Source organism: Lonchura striata, unplaced genomic scaffold (assembly GCF_046129695.1).
Source record: "Lonchura striata isolate bLonStr1 unplaced genomic scaffold, bLonStr1.mat Scaffold_85, whole genome shotgun sequence".
Lineage (NCBI taxonomy): Eukaryota > Metazoa > Chordata > Aves > Passeriformes > Estrildidae > Lonchura > Lonchura striata.
The window spans coordinates 2,119,231-2,136,031 of NW_027461188.1; the positions used below are offsets into that span (position 1 = coordinate 2,119,231).

Below are 16,801 nucleotides of genomic sequence, written 5' to 3' on the forward strand. Positions count from 1 at the left end.
GATGGATGTTTTTTTTCCCATAATAAAGAAAAGCACATGGTCCCACTGTTTGAAAGGCAAATAAGAGGTGGCCTGTGGGTAGCCAAGGCAGCCAGATCTGTCTCTCCTGGCATATTTCATCTATAAACAATCCTTGCAAGATAAGGAAGTTTGGAGGAGGAATTCCAGTTTTGGCTATAGACCCCTGGAGGAGAAGAATAGTTCTCTCCCATAGGAAGGAAAGCCCAGAGCCCCAGTGTCACTATGGGACATGAGAAAACATGACAGTCACCTTTGCGTTTGTGATGGTAAAATAAAGGAAGTTTATTTCTGACTCCAACATTTATAGTTTTCCAAAGGTGACAGTGGATTGGAGGATGAAAGTACCACCTCTCCAATGACACTGGACAAAACTACCAGAAATGATCTCTGGAAGCAGAATTCTCTGAGTCTCCCAGATGAATTCTCTGTCCTGGTCCTTTCCCTGGATCCATGTTGCAGATGGAAGCTGCTGGGGCCATCCTCACTTTAACCTCTCTTCGGAATGCACACAGATGTTCCCAGGTGCATTAAGCAGAATTTCCCCAATGTTTCTATAAATCTTTTGTGTTCCCCATGGAATAAAGGGGCCATTTTGGCACTGAGTGGGTGACATGGAAGCAAGGAGTCGATTGTGACCCCAAAGTCCCATGGAACCAAGGGGCCATGGTGACACAGCAGGGCCATGTGGATCCAGTGGCCCATTGTGACACTGTGGATCCAAGGAGACCATGGAGACACCCCCAGAACCTCATGGAACCAAGGAGTCCATGGTGACCCAGCGGGGCTGCATGGAGCCAATGGTCCATGGTGACACTGCCCACCCAAGGAGGCCATTTGGACACTGTGGAAGCTCATGGAGCGAGGTGGCCATTGTGACACTGAAGAACTTCATAACACCAAATATCCATGGGGACACAGCAGGACATCATGGAACCCAGGAACCGCTGTTGGCAGTGTGGAAACTCATGGAACCAGGGGCCGTGGTGGCACTGCAGCACCAACACAGCTGCTGCACCTTGTCCCCTGTCCTGCACAGCTCCTTGGGAGGCACGGCAGGAGCAGCACCCTGGGAGCCTCGGGAATGCCCCTCTGGGATCCATGGCACACGCTCCCAGGGGCTGGAATTCCAGTTCCCAGCCAGGAAAAGATGTTCCTGCCCTTGAAGGCAAAGCTCTTATGGAAGGGCCAGAAGACAAGCTGAGCAAGATCTTAGAGTGACATTTCACTGCCGGCCTTCATAACTTCACCATAGCTTGTGATAGCTCATGGATTTGGAATGAAATCAGGGCAGGGTCTTTGATGAGAGCTGCCCTGGGTCAAGGGAGACACTGAGAGAGAAAAAGAGCAGGTAAAGAAGACAGGAGAGAAAGGAGGTGTTTTGGTTTGGAAAGACAGTTGTCTGCTAAGAAAGGCAGGAGCCTCCCCTGAAATGGAAAAATGTAGACTCTTTTTTTCTGAATTGTTATAGATTTGAAATTAAGGGGGGCTCTCAGGTAAAAATATGGGAGCAGGAATAACAGTTTTTTATTAGGGAAGAAAATAAAAAGATAAACTAAACATTGCAGTAAACTAAAACAACACTTTCAGAGTCAGAATACAACCTGACACACTGTTGGACAGGGTGTTGGTTGCAGTCCAATTGGAATTGTGGCTGCAGCCCTCCTGGTGTGTTTCTGTTGGAGAAGTGATCCTGTAGAAAAGGGATTCTTCTTCTGAAGAGGCAGTGGAAGAGGCAGCTGTTCCTCTGGGAAATCCAGCACAGAGAAAGCTGTGTTGGTGGGCCAGAATCTCAAGACTAGATGCAGGTAGGAATGCTTGGCTCCTCCCTCTGGGTGGAACACCTCACAATGAATGTTATAGTTCTTATCAGTCATGCAGTGACATTCAATAGCCCCTTATCAGCAGATGTCTCCCTTGAGGGAGGATTGATTGTGGAAGAGATAAGGAAAAACTGCCCACTTAACACAGGACAACTGCCATACAGATGGCAAAAGGAACACATCTTGCTTTTCAGTCTGGGACAGGAGGTCACAAACAAATTCAGCTGAGAAGGCGGCACTCTGAAAAGCAAACCAGAACTGACAGAAAATGAATGGGACAGAAATCAGTAATTCTGAAAGTTTTATTTATTATAAAAATAAATCACACCCAGCCATCCCCACACAATCCTGATCCCACAACCTCAAATTTGGATCTCACTTCTCCTGATCTCCTTCCAACGCCATCTCACCCTGGAGGCTGAGGAATCGAGTAATTTTGGCACTGGACTGAGGTGGGAACCAGCCATTTTGAGGTGGGTTGTAGCTAGTTTGGGGTAAGACTGTGGGGCTTCCTGGGGGATTGAGTCATTTTGAGGTGAAAGAGCAACCCTCCTTGGATTTTGGAGTGCAAAGATATGGAGAATACTCCCATATATCCCCCAAGAACCCACAAATCCTCCAGAATATGTTCCCAAACAGTAAATTCCACCTCAAATACCTCTTAATTGGTGGGACTTTTGACATCTCTGGTCAATAATAATTTTAGTCATTTTTCATGTGTTTCTAAGTGAAAAAGAGAAATCAGAAGAAAATTAGGGCCAAACCAAAACCAGAGACCCCTTGAGCATCCCCTGGGCACTAGACAAAACAAACTCAGCAGAAATTAAACTTAACCCTACACAAAATGCCTTGAGGAAGATTTGCTCTTCCCACAAGACACTTTTGATGGAAATGCAAATAAATCCCAAACATTAATGAACCAACAACAGAAGCAAATCTGTGGCAATTCCAAATTTCATCAGTTCCAGCACAGCTCCAACTCAGATGCTGGTGGTTCTAAAAAAAGAAACGTGGAAATTTGGCCCAATACAGATTATTAAAAGGAAGGGAAAGGTCTGTGTAGCTGTCACAAAGGTGACAGGGACCAAGAAAATAATGCTTCTCCCCCCAAGCCTGTGAATTCGAGAGTTATTTGGGATTTAGCTACTTGACCTGGGCTTCTTGTAGGACTTTTGGCAGCCTTGTGTTTCTCACCTTGGGGTGAATGATCCTTGTCAGTCTCGCTGGTATAATTTGCTCCCTTTCTTCCAGTGATTTTAACAAAATTAAGAGAGACATGGAAAGAAAGGGAAAAAGGGAGAGACAGCCAGGGACTGACAGGGACAGAGCTCTCCCCTGGGACAGGGCAAGTGTGTCATTGTCCCCTGTGTGCGTGGCCTTCCCAGGGGTTTTACACAGGAGCCAGTTTGGGTAAGGGGGATGGTGTTCACCCCCCACCCCGAGCAGGGATTGCCTCACTGTTTCAGGTTACAGTGTCAGATGTAACCAAAAGTGTTTTCAGTCCCCATCTCCATAAACTGTTATCAACAGGTGGGGCAGTGTTCTTTATCTCTTCCATGGCTCAGCCCTGATAACGCCCTGCAGGGGCCATCTTCTGTTAATGGTCCATTGAGTGTCACTGCAGCACTGATAAAATTACATCATCCCATTGTGGGATGCTCCACCCAGGGGGAGGAACCAAGCATTCCTACCTGGATATAATCTCACCATTTGCCACATCATGACCACCTTGCTTACTGGATTCCCAGAGGACAAGAGCTCCATAAGCACCATTGAACTTTCAGAGGAAGACCAGACCCTTCTACAGGATCACCGCTTTCACAGAATCACATTCATCACTCCAGCCGGACTGCAGCCACCATTTCATCAGACTGCTACCACCACCCTGAGCATTGTGGTGTCGGGTTATATCCTGACTCTGTCAGATTAAGCCAGTGTTTCTGTATCATTGTTTGGATCTTAATTTTCTTATTCAATTATTCTGGCTTAGACTCTCCCCCTGGTTTGCCTTCAAACTAGTACAAAACTCACTGTGCTCATCCCTTGTTTTCCTCCCAAAACAGGATTTCCCGTACCCAAACATTCGCCAGATGGAGGGGAAGGTTGTGAGGAAGAGGAAGATGCCCTGGTGCACCGAGACGGGTGAGGAGGAAGTCAGTGCCCCTTTCCCCCTCTCTCCTGCTCCATCTCCCAGCCCAGCACTGCCCCCGGCTGCAGGACAGCCCCGCTGCCGGTGCCCTCCTGCCGGGGACACTCTGGGGGGATCTCCTTGCCCTTCCCTTTGGCATGGAGGCAAATCCCATCCTCTCCTTGTCCTTCCTCCCCCAGAGCAGGAGCTGAGGATGGAGACCAGGAAGGACAAATCCCTGCAGCAGAACCTCATGGAAGAGGCCGTTTTGAGCAACTCCACAGCGCAGGAATCCAACAGGGAGGAAAATCCCTGGAGATCCCACAGGAGGAGGGGCTACATATCCAGCCCAGGGTGCTCTGAGAAAGAAAGACCCACTCTGGGTCAGGAAGGTGGACAGAGCTTCAGCCAGATCTTGGAGCTGGAGCTCCATGAGCAGCTTCACCATGGGGAGAAGCCCTACAAGTGCTTGGAGTGTGGGAAGAGCTTCAGCCAGAGCAAAAATCTGAAACGACACCAGATGATCCACACTGGGGAATGGCCCTACAAGTGTGGGAAGTGTGGGAAGGGATTCAGCTGCAGCTCCAACCTCGTCATCCACCAGCGCATCCACACTGGGGAAAGGCCCTACGAGTGTCCCCAGTGTGGGAGGGGGTTTCACACCAGCTCCAATCTCGTCCTCCATGAGCGGATCCACACTGAGGAGAGGCCCTTCCACTGCTCCGACTGCGGGAAGGGCTTCAAGCGCACCTCCCACCTCATCACCCACCGGCGCATCCACACCGGGGAGAGGCCCTACGAGTGTCCCCAGTGTGGGAAGAGCTTCACCCAGAGCTCTCACTTGACCAGGCACCAATGGACGCACTGGTGAGGAAAGCCCTGTGAGTGCCCCAACTGCAGGAGGAGCTTTGTGCACCACTCCAGCTTCATTCCCCATTAAAAAACCCACATTCGGAAGATCCCTGGTGATCCCTGTTCCCCGTGATCCATGCTGGGAAGACACCTGTACCTTCTCCTGCCCCTGCCAATGACCTGATGTGGGATTGGAGAACATGAGGGTCTGGCCATGGCCCTGTCACTACATTCACTCCCACCTCAGGTCATTACCGGGGCAGGAAAGGGACTCTCTCTCTGTCTTTACCTGAGGAGAAGGGTGTCCTTTCCATGCAGGAGGAAACACGTGGCCAGGAAGATACAATTGATGGTGATGTAGTTTTCCCTGTAACTGGTTTTTCTTATCCCTTCTGTTGTTAATATTTTTTCTGTTTCTCTTTGTTCCTTATCTTGTTGCTGTTCCCAGTAAATTGTTCTTATCCCAGCCTGAGATCTTTCCCTTTTTTCCTTCAATGGAAGGTGGGAGGGCAATGAGTGCCTGCGGGGTTTGAGCGGGAGCAGGAAATTGAGAAATGCCATTCCTGAACCCCGGCCTGTGGAAACCGAGCATCCCAGCTTGTGCCAGCCCTGGTGGCCATGGCAGCAGCCTTGGGAGCGGGTCCCTGGCTGGGGCTGAGGGAACCTCTTCACTCTGGTGCCCAGGGACAGGAGTGGAGGGAGCAGCAGCAGCTGAGTCAGGGCAGGCTTAGGTTGGATCTCAGGAAAAGGTTTTTGCCCAGAGGCTGCTGGGGCACTGCCCAGGCTCCCCAGGGAAGGGTCACAGCTCCAGGGCTCTCTGAGCTCCAGCAGCGTTTGGACAGCGCTGCCAGGCCCAGGCTGGCAGTGTTGGGGTGTCCTGTGCAGGGCCAGCAGTTGGACTCGAGGATCCTGATGGGTCCCTCCCAGCTCAGCCAATTCTGTGGTTCTGGGATCCATGACCCTGGGGATGGGAGCGCCAATGGTTGCCATGGCAACGGGCTCCAGGCCTGAGCTGGTGTCCATGGCAACCACCCCTGGCATGGGGTCTCCATGGAGCTGCCCAGGGACTGACCATAGCAACAGGGGCTGGGGATGGTTGCCATGGGAACTGACCATAGCAACAGGGGCTGGGGATGGTTGCCATGGAAACTGACCATAGCAACAGGGGCTGGGGATGGTTGCCATGGAAACTGACCATAGCAACAGGGTTTCCTGGGGATGGTTGCCATGGAAACTGAACATAGCACCAGGGGCTGGGCATGTTTACCTGCTAAGGATGAGATTTGTTCACAGGCCCTCAGAGGGGTTCCATGGGGACTTTCCAAGAGTCTCCAGGCTGTTCAAGAGCTGGAATGTCACACACAGAGCCAGGGGCTCCATGGAGCCCTCCCAAGGGTTTCTGGGCATGGCAAAGAGCCGTGTGGTCAGAGGCAGTCACAGCCATTCCATGGTGACATCCCAGGGCACCTTGGGCTGCAAAGGCACCGATCTGTCACAGGCACTCACGGGGGCTCCACAGTGACATCCCAGGAGTCCCCAGGCTGCCAAAGAGCCGGGATATCCCAGACACTCACAGGGCTTCCTGTCATGGCCAGAGTGGGAGCTTCAGGCAAAGTTTATTAGAGAAGTTCCTGTTGGGTCACGAGGTGCAGAAAGGAGTCCCAACAACCCCCTCAGATCCACAAATACCCCCAGGGACCTCCAGGCTTTCTAATCTCTTTCTGTGAGAAGAGCCTTGGAGCAGCTTGTTCGAATCCCAGTCCCAGACTTTTCAACAGTGTGTGTGTAAAGAATTATAAAGGTGGAATTAAACCTTTATAGAATTTGTCCCAATGGGTTAAGGATGGAAAACCAGGTCTATTGCTATAAATATATATTATCTATTATGGAATTGATTAGACAAAATTATCTTAATAAGAAATATTTACACCAAGGCATAAGAGCTACAAAATTTTTATTATTATATATGATTATGATATGATTATGATATATGATATATGATATATGATATATGATATATGATATATGATATATGATATATGATATATGATATATGATATATGATATAATATGATATGATGATATGATATGATATGATATGATATGATATTATATTATATTATATTATATTATATTTATATTATATTTATATTATGCACTACAAAGTGATTTCAAAGCAATTGTATTAAAGAAAAAACAGTAATTAAGCAGAGATTGATGTCACTCCCTCAGAGCAATGACTGTGGGTAAATCTCTTTGGTTCAACCTGGAGCAGTGACCTTGAGGGGTGTCCCCAATGCAGGGAGGAATCTCCACATTCCCCAAGAAGGGAAAGGTCAGGAGACGCTGCTGTTAAAATCTGGGATGGGGCTTTTCTAGTCTGAAGTGCTGCCCTGCCGGTCAGATGTGCCCGGGCTGGGCCAGCTCAGCAGCTCTGCAGAAGCTCTCACTGGTGTCCCTTGGTTGCTCCTTTCTAGGGGGATTTTTCCAGCTCTGCCACAGCTTCAGCTCCCTCTGAGGATGTTGAACTTTGGGATGGAGGAGTCAGGCTGGTTTCAGCATTATTCACCCCAAAAGCAGCGTGACCCCTCTCCTTCATTTCCCACTGGGGCTTTGCAAACAGGGCCTGGCTGGAGTGGTTTGAGCCCATTGCAGGCAGAGCCTCCTGCTCCAGCAGGAACTGCCTTTCCTGTGCCAGGAGCAGGGCAGATCCCGCTGCAGGAACAGCCCCAGGCCAGCCCCAGCACAGGGAAGGCCTCGGGCACAAGGGCAGAGTGCCATGCTGGGAGCTGTGCCAGGGACAGCCCGAGGCACCAAAGGCACCTTGGCAGCAGCAGCTGCTTGCAGGGCATGGCCAGAAGCCTCCCTTAGCACCCAGCCTGGTGGCCAGCGCTGCAGGGTTACTGCAGGGTTACTGGTTAGAAATGACACAGGTTCATCAGGAGGCTGATTGGCATAACGTGCCGTATATTTGGAACTGCTCTTTTTTATAAGCTGTTCCGATCCAGGGAGATTTGATTGGTCACTTTGTTAGTATGTTTCACCTGATCAGCTAATTAACAAGTTGCCCTTCTGATAAACAATCTTTGAGAAAAACAAGAAAACAGAGAGTAGGAAAACAACATCTGCAGGTTGTTTATAATAATAAGCTATCTGTGCTTATCTTCAAGTCCCTGAAGTCTCACAGGCTGATTCTGTGAAAACTTACCCAGTTTTCTTGCTCTCTGACTAGGCTGTCACAACCACACTGCAGAGCTGCTGCTTCAGGGCTCATTTCTGGCTGGGCTCTGCCCCAGCCCACAGAGTGCAACCTCAGCCCTGCCTCTGCCTCGGCCCTTGTGCCTGAGCCCTGCAGAGCCCAAAGGTCACTGGTGCCAGCCTGGCTTTGCCAGCCCCTGGGGCAGGGACAGGAAAGGCAGAGAAGGGGCTGGATTTGGCTCTTGGATGTGGGCTCCAGCAGAGACAATGAGGAGTCAAGGGAGTGGATGGAGTCCACCGAGCAGCCCCTTCTCCCCATGCAATCCTGGAATGGTTTGGATGGGAAGGGCTCTGCAGTGCTCATCTCATCCAAACCCCGCCATGAGCAGGGACATCTTTCACCAGATCAGGTTGTTCAGAGCCCTGTCCCTGCTGGACTGGAATGTTTCCAGGCATGGAGCATTGACCACCTCCCTGGCAACCAGCCTTAGTGTATCACCAACCCCATCATCAAAAATTTCTTCCTTATCTCTTCTTATCTGAATGTCCCTCTTTAGTTTAAAATCATCAGGCTTTGTCCTGGTGTGACAGGCCCTACTAAAACCTTTGTCCACTGTTGTATTTCCAATGGGCTGGGTTTCCATGGCAAGTGCCAGGACAGGTGACCCAGGTGTCACACCCAGTGAGGGCTGCCATGGGAACAGAGCCCAGCACTGCCCCTTTCTGTCTGCCTGACCTGGCCTTTGGCCCTGACTCTGCCCTTTGCTGCTGGTTCCACGGTGCCTAACCAGCCAGCGTGGCACAGGGCAGGTGGCCATGGCACAAGCCCCCAGCAAGGGATCCCCTCTGGCTCTGGGTTGTGACACCAGCCCTGAGCAAGGGGCCCAGGGCAGGTGTCCATGGCAAACAACCATCACAGTGGCTCCAGGCCTTGGCTGCCATGGCACCAAACCAAGGAACGGGTCCCTGTGGCCGCTGCCGTGGCACCTGGCGGCACCAAGGAGTGTCACTGCAATTGTACCTGGAACAGCCCTGGCACCGCTTTGTCCTGAGGGCTGCCATGGCAGCCGAGGGCAGCAGCAGCTCTGCAGGCAAGTGGCCATGGAACCTGGCTGCAGAAATGGCTCCTTGGGCTGGTTTCCCAGGAAACCTGAACTGATGAGCACTGCCATGGCACCCAAAGCCAGCAGTGGGGTCAGTGCAGTGACCATGGCAACAGCCCCTTGCAATGGCCCAGTGCAGGTTGGGATGATGATCCCCCCTCACAGCTGGCCCAGGGCAGGCCTGGAAGTGTCTTGGTGGCACCTTGGGCTTGGCACACAGCTGAGGACATTGTCTGTTTTCAGTGGGGAAACTCAGGAGTTTTAGATTGCTCTGGAAATGAAAGAAGGGAAATCCCTCTTTCCTTGAGTGTAGCCAGCTCTCTGAGTAAAGCAGGTCCCAGGTGAGTGAGGACAGACAGGATGGGGGTGGGGAATATGGAGCAAGGCTGTCCACACTGGGTCAGACCTCAAGGCACAGCTTCTCTGACCAGGCCAGATCTCCTTAAGAGACTCCCTGGGTCAGTATCAATCACTGAATGATGCAAACACCTCTTCTCGAAAGAGAACAGGAATAAAAGACATCCTTTAAAATAGGAATATATATTTCCTAGAAACCCTTTGAAACATTTCTCTGTAACTGCAGCAGCAAACCTTCCTGATAAACTGCCCCAGAGCATAGGGAAATCAAGGCAGAGCCATGGTTTGTCAGGACTTCCTTGATCCCAATGAGCCCCGTGGTGCATTTGGAGCTGAGCCCTGGAACCTCAGGGCCTGAGAGGAGATTGCACAAACCTTTCCAGGAGGCAAAGTCAGAGGAAAGACCCAAAGTGTCTCAAAGCATGAATGGGTCCCACTGAGGTCCATCCCCAGCACAGGCTCCTCATGGACTACTTGGAGGAGAGAATTGGAGGCCAGGATGGCACAAAAAACTCCCAGAGACTCAAAATGGCACAAAAACCTCTCAGTGTGGAAAGGAAAATCCAAAGTACCTGAAAAAAAGTTGAGTATCTCAAGGCATTAATGAGCCACATTGAGTGTCTGTACAAAGCTCTCAAGGGACTCATTAAAGCAAATAACTGGGGCCATGATTTCACAAACCTCTCACAGAGTTTGGATCAAAAGGGAAACACCAAATACCTTAAAAGAACTGAAGTACCTTGAAGCATTAAGGAGCCCACTGAGTGTTGTTACTGACAAAGCCTCGCCAGGGAGTAATTAAAGCAGTTAATTGGAGGCCATGATTGCACAAAGCGCTCAGAGACTCCAAGGAAAAAACAAAATCCAAAGTCCTTCCAAAAACCTGCAGTCCCTGGGAGCATGAAGGAGCCCCCAGAGCCATTCCTGACCAAGGCTCCCCAGGGACTCCTTCCAGCAGATCCTTGAGGCCACTGGGATGTGGGCATGGGGGGGATGCTGAGGGCAGGACCAGGGGGTGACAGTGCCCAGCCTGGCTGGGGCTGTGCCAGGAGGCCCCAGGGCCTCAGGACAAGGTGTCTCCTCACAGCCCTTGGTGGCACAGACCCTGCTGTGCCCCAGGGCACCAAGACTTGGCTTCTCTTTGTCCCCTCCTGGCATCAGTGCCTCCAGTTCTCTGCTCTGCCTGGGGCCTGGGGACACTTTCTGAGTCGTGTCCCTCAGTGGGACCCATTAAAAGTACAAGAAACTTTGGAGTTGGATTGTGATTTGGAGTTCTGGAGAGGTTTCTGCAGCTCCCTCTCAGGGCCTGATGTTCAGGGCCTCAGCACAAAGCCCCAGAGGGCCATTAAAGTCCTTGTGCTGTGTCTGTGCTGCTGAGCTGGGCCGGGCTCCTGGCACAGAGAGTGATCCTGGTAACCAAGCAGAGCTTCAAAAGCACATTTCTCTTGCTGAGCAGCTCTTCTGCCAGCCCAGCAGGGCTCAGGCACTGCCTGCAGCCAGCCCAGGCACAGCACAGAGGCACAGAGAGCTTCAATCAGTCAGGGCTGGGAAGGGGCTGAGAAGTGCCTGGGGCAGAATCACTGCCAGCCCTTGGCACAGGAACCTCTGGCTGCAGGACAATGCAGCTGCAGCTCCTGGAGAGATCTCCTAAAGCTGGAACATGCCAATGCCCACAGAGCCTGTGAGTGCATTCTCTGCTCATCTCCTGTGCAGAGCAGCCAGGGGTGCCCAGGGCTGTCCTGCAGAGCAGGGTCCTGCAGCCCAGGGCGCTGTGCTGGGCCAGGGACTCTGCTGCCTGCCAGGGACAGCTCTCAGCCGGCCCTGGAGCTGCTCCCAGCGCTGGCCAGGAGCTGTGGGGGGAAGGAGCCACCCTGAACAGGGCAGGTGCTGCTGCTGAGAGGGGCTGGCTGGGGCAGGGCTGCTCCCAGCTCCAGACCAGCCTGGGCACAGCTCTGGAGGACACTTCCCAAAGAAGGTAAGCCTGGGATTGCTGTAAAGATCAGGAGCTTTCCTGAGAGTGTTTTCAATTTCCTTCTTGGAGCAGGATGGGAAATTTGGGATCATGACAAAAAGATATTTGATTTTTATACATTTTTCATATAGCCATAACTCTGTGAATTACTATTCTATTGTTATACAAATATAATCCTTACTTTACTTATGAAACTCTTAATTACCTCTGTTAAATTATTATTATGTGCTTATATAATGGTAGTTCTTAATTGACTCTAATATGTTTCCTACCTATCTCTTAGATTGTACAACAATAAGCTGACTATCTTAATACATTCCTGAAATACTGCATGGTCTTATTATGAGGAAGAGGACCTACAAGAAGAATATTTTGGTTTTTGACAACATTGTGAGTAGTCGTAACTAAAGTGGGGCAAAGAAGCCCTTGGATCTACTCCAATGGGTTGAGCCAGGGTGTGTAACTGTGGCAACTGAATCTCCTATTGGATATTCCTGTTAAATATCCTAATTAATCAACCTTAGTAAATTGTTGAAATCAAGGGCCAGGTGTCCCCCATCCCCACTGGGACACCTGGGAGCTTCCAGCAAAGGTCTGGTTTTTACATTACTTTTCGAACAATGCAGCAAGGTGTTTTATTCTCTTTTGATTATAGAAAACAGGGGGTTGAGAGAAGCAGAACAGGAATTGTAATCCCAGAATCACAGAACATTCTGAGTTGAAAGGGACACATGGGATCATCAAAGAAATGTTTAAATGTCCAGGCCCAGGGAGATGCTCAGGGAAGCAGAGGGGGCTGAGCAGAGCAGTGCTGGGGCAGGAGGGCTCTGTTGGTGTGTGGGAGGTGCCGGGCACAGCTGGGCACGGGAACACTGTCCTGAGTGCCCAGCTGTCTCTGCCCTGCCCTCTCAGGCACAGCCCCACAACATCTTCTCTTGTTTCTGCACTCCCCTGATATTGTCACTGTTATCTGGGGCTCTCAGAGAGTCTCTGCATTTTCAGCAGCTGAGTCAGGCACTTCCTTTGGCATTCCTTCAAGGCAGGGGTGTCCATGGGAATTGGGTGTCCAAGCTTCCCTGGGACCTGTGGGGCTGTGGGCAAAGCAGTCCATGGGAAAGGGGAATGAGCTGAGCCCCTCCCTGAGATCCCCTCATGGGCACAGCCGGGGATCTCCTTGCTGTGCCCTTTCCAGCTCTGAGCTGCCCTCCTGGGTGCAGATCTGTGCCAGAGCCTCTGGGAGTTCCCTGAATGTCCCACGGGGAAGTGCAGAGATGCCACAGCTGAGGAAATGCTGCTGGGTTGGCCAAGGGAGCCGTGAGTGTCCTTGGCACAAGGGGGTGCGGAGACCTTGCCCAGAGACCTTTGGAGAGGGTGAGATACTCAGGGATCCCTCTGCTCTTGGCAGGGTCTGGTTTATCCCAGGGTGATCTGGGAGTGTGATTGTGCTCTGATTGCAGCCAAATATTTTCCCAGAGCAGAAAGAAGGATGGGTGAGTCTCAGCAAAACAGTCTACAGGAAATGGCCCAGGTTTGGCTCCAAGCAGCCCCTCCTGACTTGTCCCTGTCCTTTCTCCATGAACAGGTGTCCATGTGCAGCCACAGCAAATGTCCAACAGCAGCTCCATCAGCCACTTCCTCCTGCTGGCACTGGCAGACACGCGGCAGCTGCAGCTCCTGCACTTCTGCCTCTTCCTGGGCATCTCCCTGGCTGCCCTCCTGGGCAACGGCCTCATCATCAGCGCCGTAGCCTCCGGCCACCACCTGCACACGCCCATGTTCTTCTTCCTGCTCAACCTGGCCCTCAGCGACCTGGGCTCCATCTGCACCACTGTCCCCAAAGCCATGCACAATTCCCTCTGGGACACCAGAACCATCTCCTACTCAGGATGTGCTGCACAGATTTTTCTGGTTTTCTTCTTTCTTGGAGCAGAGTATTTCCTGCTGACCATCATGTGCTACGACCGCTACGTGTCCATCTGCAAACCCCTGCACTACGGGACCCTCCTGGGCAGCAGAGCTTGTGCCCACATGGCAGCAGCTGCCTGGGCCAGTGCCTTTCTCTATTCACTGCTGCACACAGCCAATACATTTTCCCTGCCCCTGTGCCATGGCAATGCTCTGGGCCAGTTTTTCTGTGAAATCCCCCAAATCCTCAAGCTCTCCTGCTCCAATTCCTACCTCAGGGAACTTGGGCTCATTGCTGTTAGTGCCTGTTTCCTATTTGGTTGTTTTGTGTTCATTGTTTTCTCCTATGTGCAGATCTTCAGAGCTGTGCTGAGGATCCCTTCTAAGCAAGGACGGCACAAAGCCTTTTCCACCTGCCTCCCTCACCTGGCTGTGGTCTCCCTGTTTATCAGCACTGGCTCAGTTTCCCACATGAAGCTGCCCTCCATCTCCTCCCCATCCCTGGATCTGGCCCTGTCAGTTCTGTACTCGGTGGTGCCTCCAACCCTGAACCCCCTCATCTACAGCCTGAGGAACCAGGAGCTCAAGGCTGCAGTGTGGACACTGATGACTGGATGCTTTCAGAAACATTAAAATGCTGGCCAATTTATAACAAATCACTTGTAATAAATGTCATCTTTGATACTTCTTGTTGGTTTCATTTTGGAGGTTATTTTTCTTTGTTTTACTTTTTTAATCTTGCCCAAAACGAAAAGCCATTACTTTTGCCATTTCTCATTTTGTTTTTCTCCACCTTCCCTGTGACCACAGACTGTGTCACTGATGGGCTGCACTCTTGCTGGCTTTAAAGGAACTCAAGGATGTCCCAGCACAGTTTTTCTGCAGAGATGCCCTTTTGTTGCCTTCTCTGGAGCTGCAGCAGCAATGTCTGTGTGCAGAGCTGGGGCAGATCAGTGCTGGCACAGCAGCTGTGCCCAGGAGCAGCAGCACTTGGTGCTGCCAGTGCTGCTCCCGTGGCCCTGCCCCGCTGCCCTGGTGGCCCTGGTGTTGCTGCAGGGCCTGAGTGCTCTCGGGGCCGGGCACAGTCCTGGGGGTGGCAGTGCCGGGGCTGCAGCAGGGACAGGCCATGGGCACTGCTGGGGCAGTGCTGACGCTTCAGGCCAGGGCCTGGGGGCTCCAGGCTCCTTGCCCAGGCTCTCTCAAGAACACGGCCAGGCCAATGCTCAGCACAGAAAACCCCCGTGAGCAGCCCCAGGCTGGCCGTGGGCAGGCTGGGGGCAAACAGCACGGCTGGTGCTCTGCAAGGGAACTGGGGGAGACGGGAAGGAGAAGCAGAGCAGGGGCTGATCCATCCCCAGTGCACTGCACAGCCCAGGGCAGCGTCCCAGAGCGTCCTCATGGAGCTGTCAACAACATCCCCCCTCTGCAGCCCTGGCCTCTCCCCAGCTAACAGAGGTGCTGCATCCTTGCAGGCACAGACACGGCAGCATTGGCTCAGCAGCCCCTGTTTGCATTGCACACAGCAGGTGGGAGCACCCCCAGGCTGGTGCTGTGGGGACATGAACCTGAGGCAGCACAAATGCCATCAGCCCTTGGGGCCAGAAAGGGCTGGGGGATGCCAGGGAAACAACTCAGCTTTGTCCTGGCCTCTGCAGTCAGCCAGAAAGTTTGTTCCCATCAGTTGGGAGTTTCCTGTCCCAGTGAGATGGTGCTGCTCAGAGCCAGGGCTGCCTGGCAGCCACCCCCAAACTGCCCTGAGCATTTCCTTGGCTTCACCTTTGCTTTCTTTACTCTTTCTGATACAAATTTCTTCCTCTTGCCCACCCCTGTTCCCTCCCCTGCACACAACCCATCCCTGTTTGCCCTTTCCTCTCTGGCCCCACTCCCCATTGCAGTTCCTGACTTGGCACCATGGGAACATCCCTTGGGGAGCAGGATCCTCCCACAAGTGCTGCAGGAATTGTCTGCATGCTCCTGCAGTGCCTGGTGCTGCTCCCTTGCCAGAGGCACCCCAGGCCAGGGGGGCACATCTGGGCTGCTGTGTCTGGCTGTGGGGCTCCCTGTTCTGGGCAGTGAGGAGGAGCTGCAGAGGCTCTGCAGGACTGACAGGATGGGCTTTGGGGCTGTGAGAAGAAGCTGAAGGACCTGGGCTGCTGGAGCTTCTGAAGAGGAGGCCCAGGGCTCCTCCTGCAACTGCTCCAAGGGTGGTTTCAGGGAACCCCAGAATCAGCAAGGCTGGAAAATACCTTTGAGATCATCGAGTCCAACCTGTGCCCTCACACTGCCTTATCTCCCCTGAGCCTCCTCTTCTCCAGGATAAACAACCCCAGCTCCCTCAGCCATTCCTCACAGGACTTGTGCTCCAGACCCCTCACCAGCCTTGTTGCCCTTCTCTCGACATGCTCCATCCCCTCCATGTCCTTCCTAAATTGGGGGCCCAGGACTAGACACAGCACTCGAGGTGCTGCCCAACCAGTGCTATGCACAGGGGAAGAATCACTGCCCTGCTCCTGCTGGCACACCATTCCTGATCCAGGCCAGGAGCCATTGGCCTTCTTGGCCCCCTGGGCACTCTGCTGGCTCATGTCCAGCCTGCTGTCCATCAGACCCTGTAGGTCCCTTTCTGCCTGGCTGCTGTCCAGCCACTCTGTCCCCAGCCTGTAGCACTGCAGGGGTTGTTGTGGCCAAAGTGCAGGACCCGGCACTGGGACTTGTTAAACCTCACCTTGTTGGATTTGGGCCCTGGATCCAGCCTGTCCAGGGCCCTGTGCAGAGCCCTCCTACCCTCCAGCAGATCAACACTCCCCGACAACTTGGTGTCACCAGGGTTCCATGAAGCCCCAGAGTGTCCCAATGGTGTCCATGATTCCATGAGGCCTCCCAATGTCACAATGTCCCTTTGGTTCCATGGGACCCCTTGTTGTCACAAAGTCCCTTGGATCCTTGGGCCCTGCAGTGTCACAATAATCACTGTGGTCCCCCAAGGCCCTGCAGTGTCACAGTGGATCCTTGGTTCCATGAGGTCTGGCAGGGCAGCAATGTGCTCCTTGCTCCCACAGTGTCATAATGGCCTCTTGGTCCCAAGGCCACCATGGTGTCCAACATGTTTCTTTCATTCCAGGAGTCCCTGAGGCGCAGCACTGGCCCCTCGGTTCCATGGGGCCCTGCAGTGTCACAATGCCCCCATCATGACACGAGGTCCTGCACTGTCACAAAGCTCTGCATGATTCCACAATGCCCTGCAGGATCACAGTGGCCTCTGGGGTTCCATGAGGCCTCAGAGTGCTCCATTGAATTCCTTGGTGCTGCAGTGTCACAATGGAGCCCTGGTGACACAAGATCCTGCAGTGTCACCAGGGACCCTGGGTTCCATGGGGCACCAGAGTGTCACAATTGTTCCCTCAGTTCCCAGAGTCCTTGCAATGGAGCAATGGCCCCTTGGTTC

The 16,801-nt window shown here is 52.5% G+C and overlaps 2 protein-coding genes across 2 annotated transcripts in view; both read left to right on the top strand.

The window, feature by feature from the left end:
- LOC144248770 (uncharacterized) overlaps window positions 1-16,801 on the top strand; it is a 261,668-nt gene that overhangs the window by 161,185 nt on the left and 83,682 nt on the right. Inside the window, 2 exon segments of the mRNA XM_077790763.1 lie at window positions 4,362-4,818; window positions 6,303-6,312. Of these exon segments, the coding sequence (XP_077646889.1) occupies window positions 4,362-4,818; window positions 6,303-6,312 (467 nt within the window).
- On the top strand, window positions 13,057-13,989 carry LOC144248762 (olfactory receptor 14A16-like). Its single transcript, XM_077790754.1, has one exon. It carries the CDS (start codon window positions 13,057-13,059, stop codon window positions 13,987-13,989), a length of 933 nt encoding a protein of 310 aa, XP_077646880.1.

Excerpts from the sequence above, each read along its gene's own strand:
- LOC144248762 (XM_077790754.1), top strand. The coding sequence starts at position 13,057 with ATGTCCAACAGCAGCTCCATCAGCCACTTCCTCCTGCTGGCACTGGCA.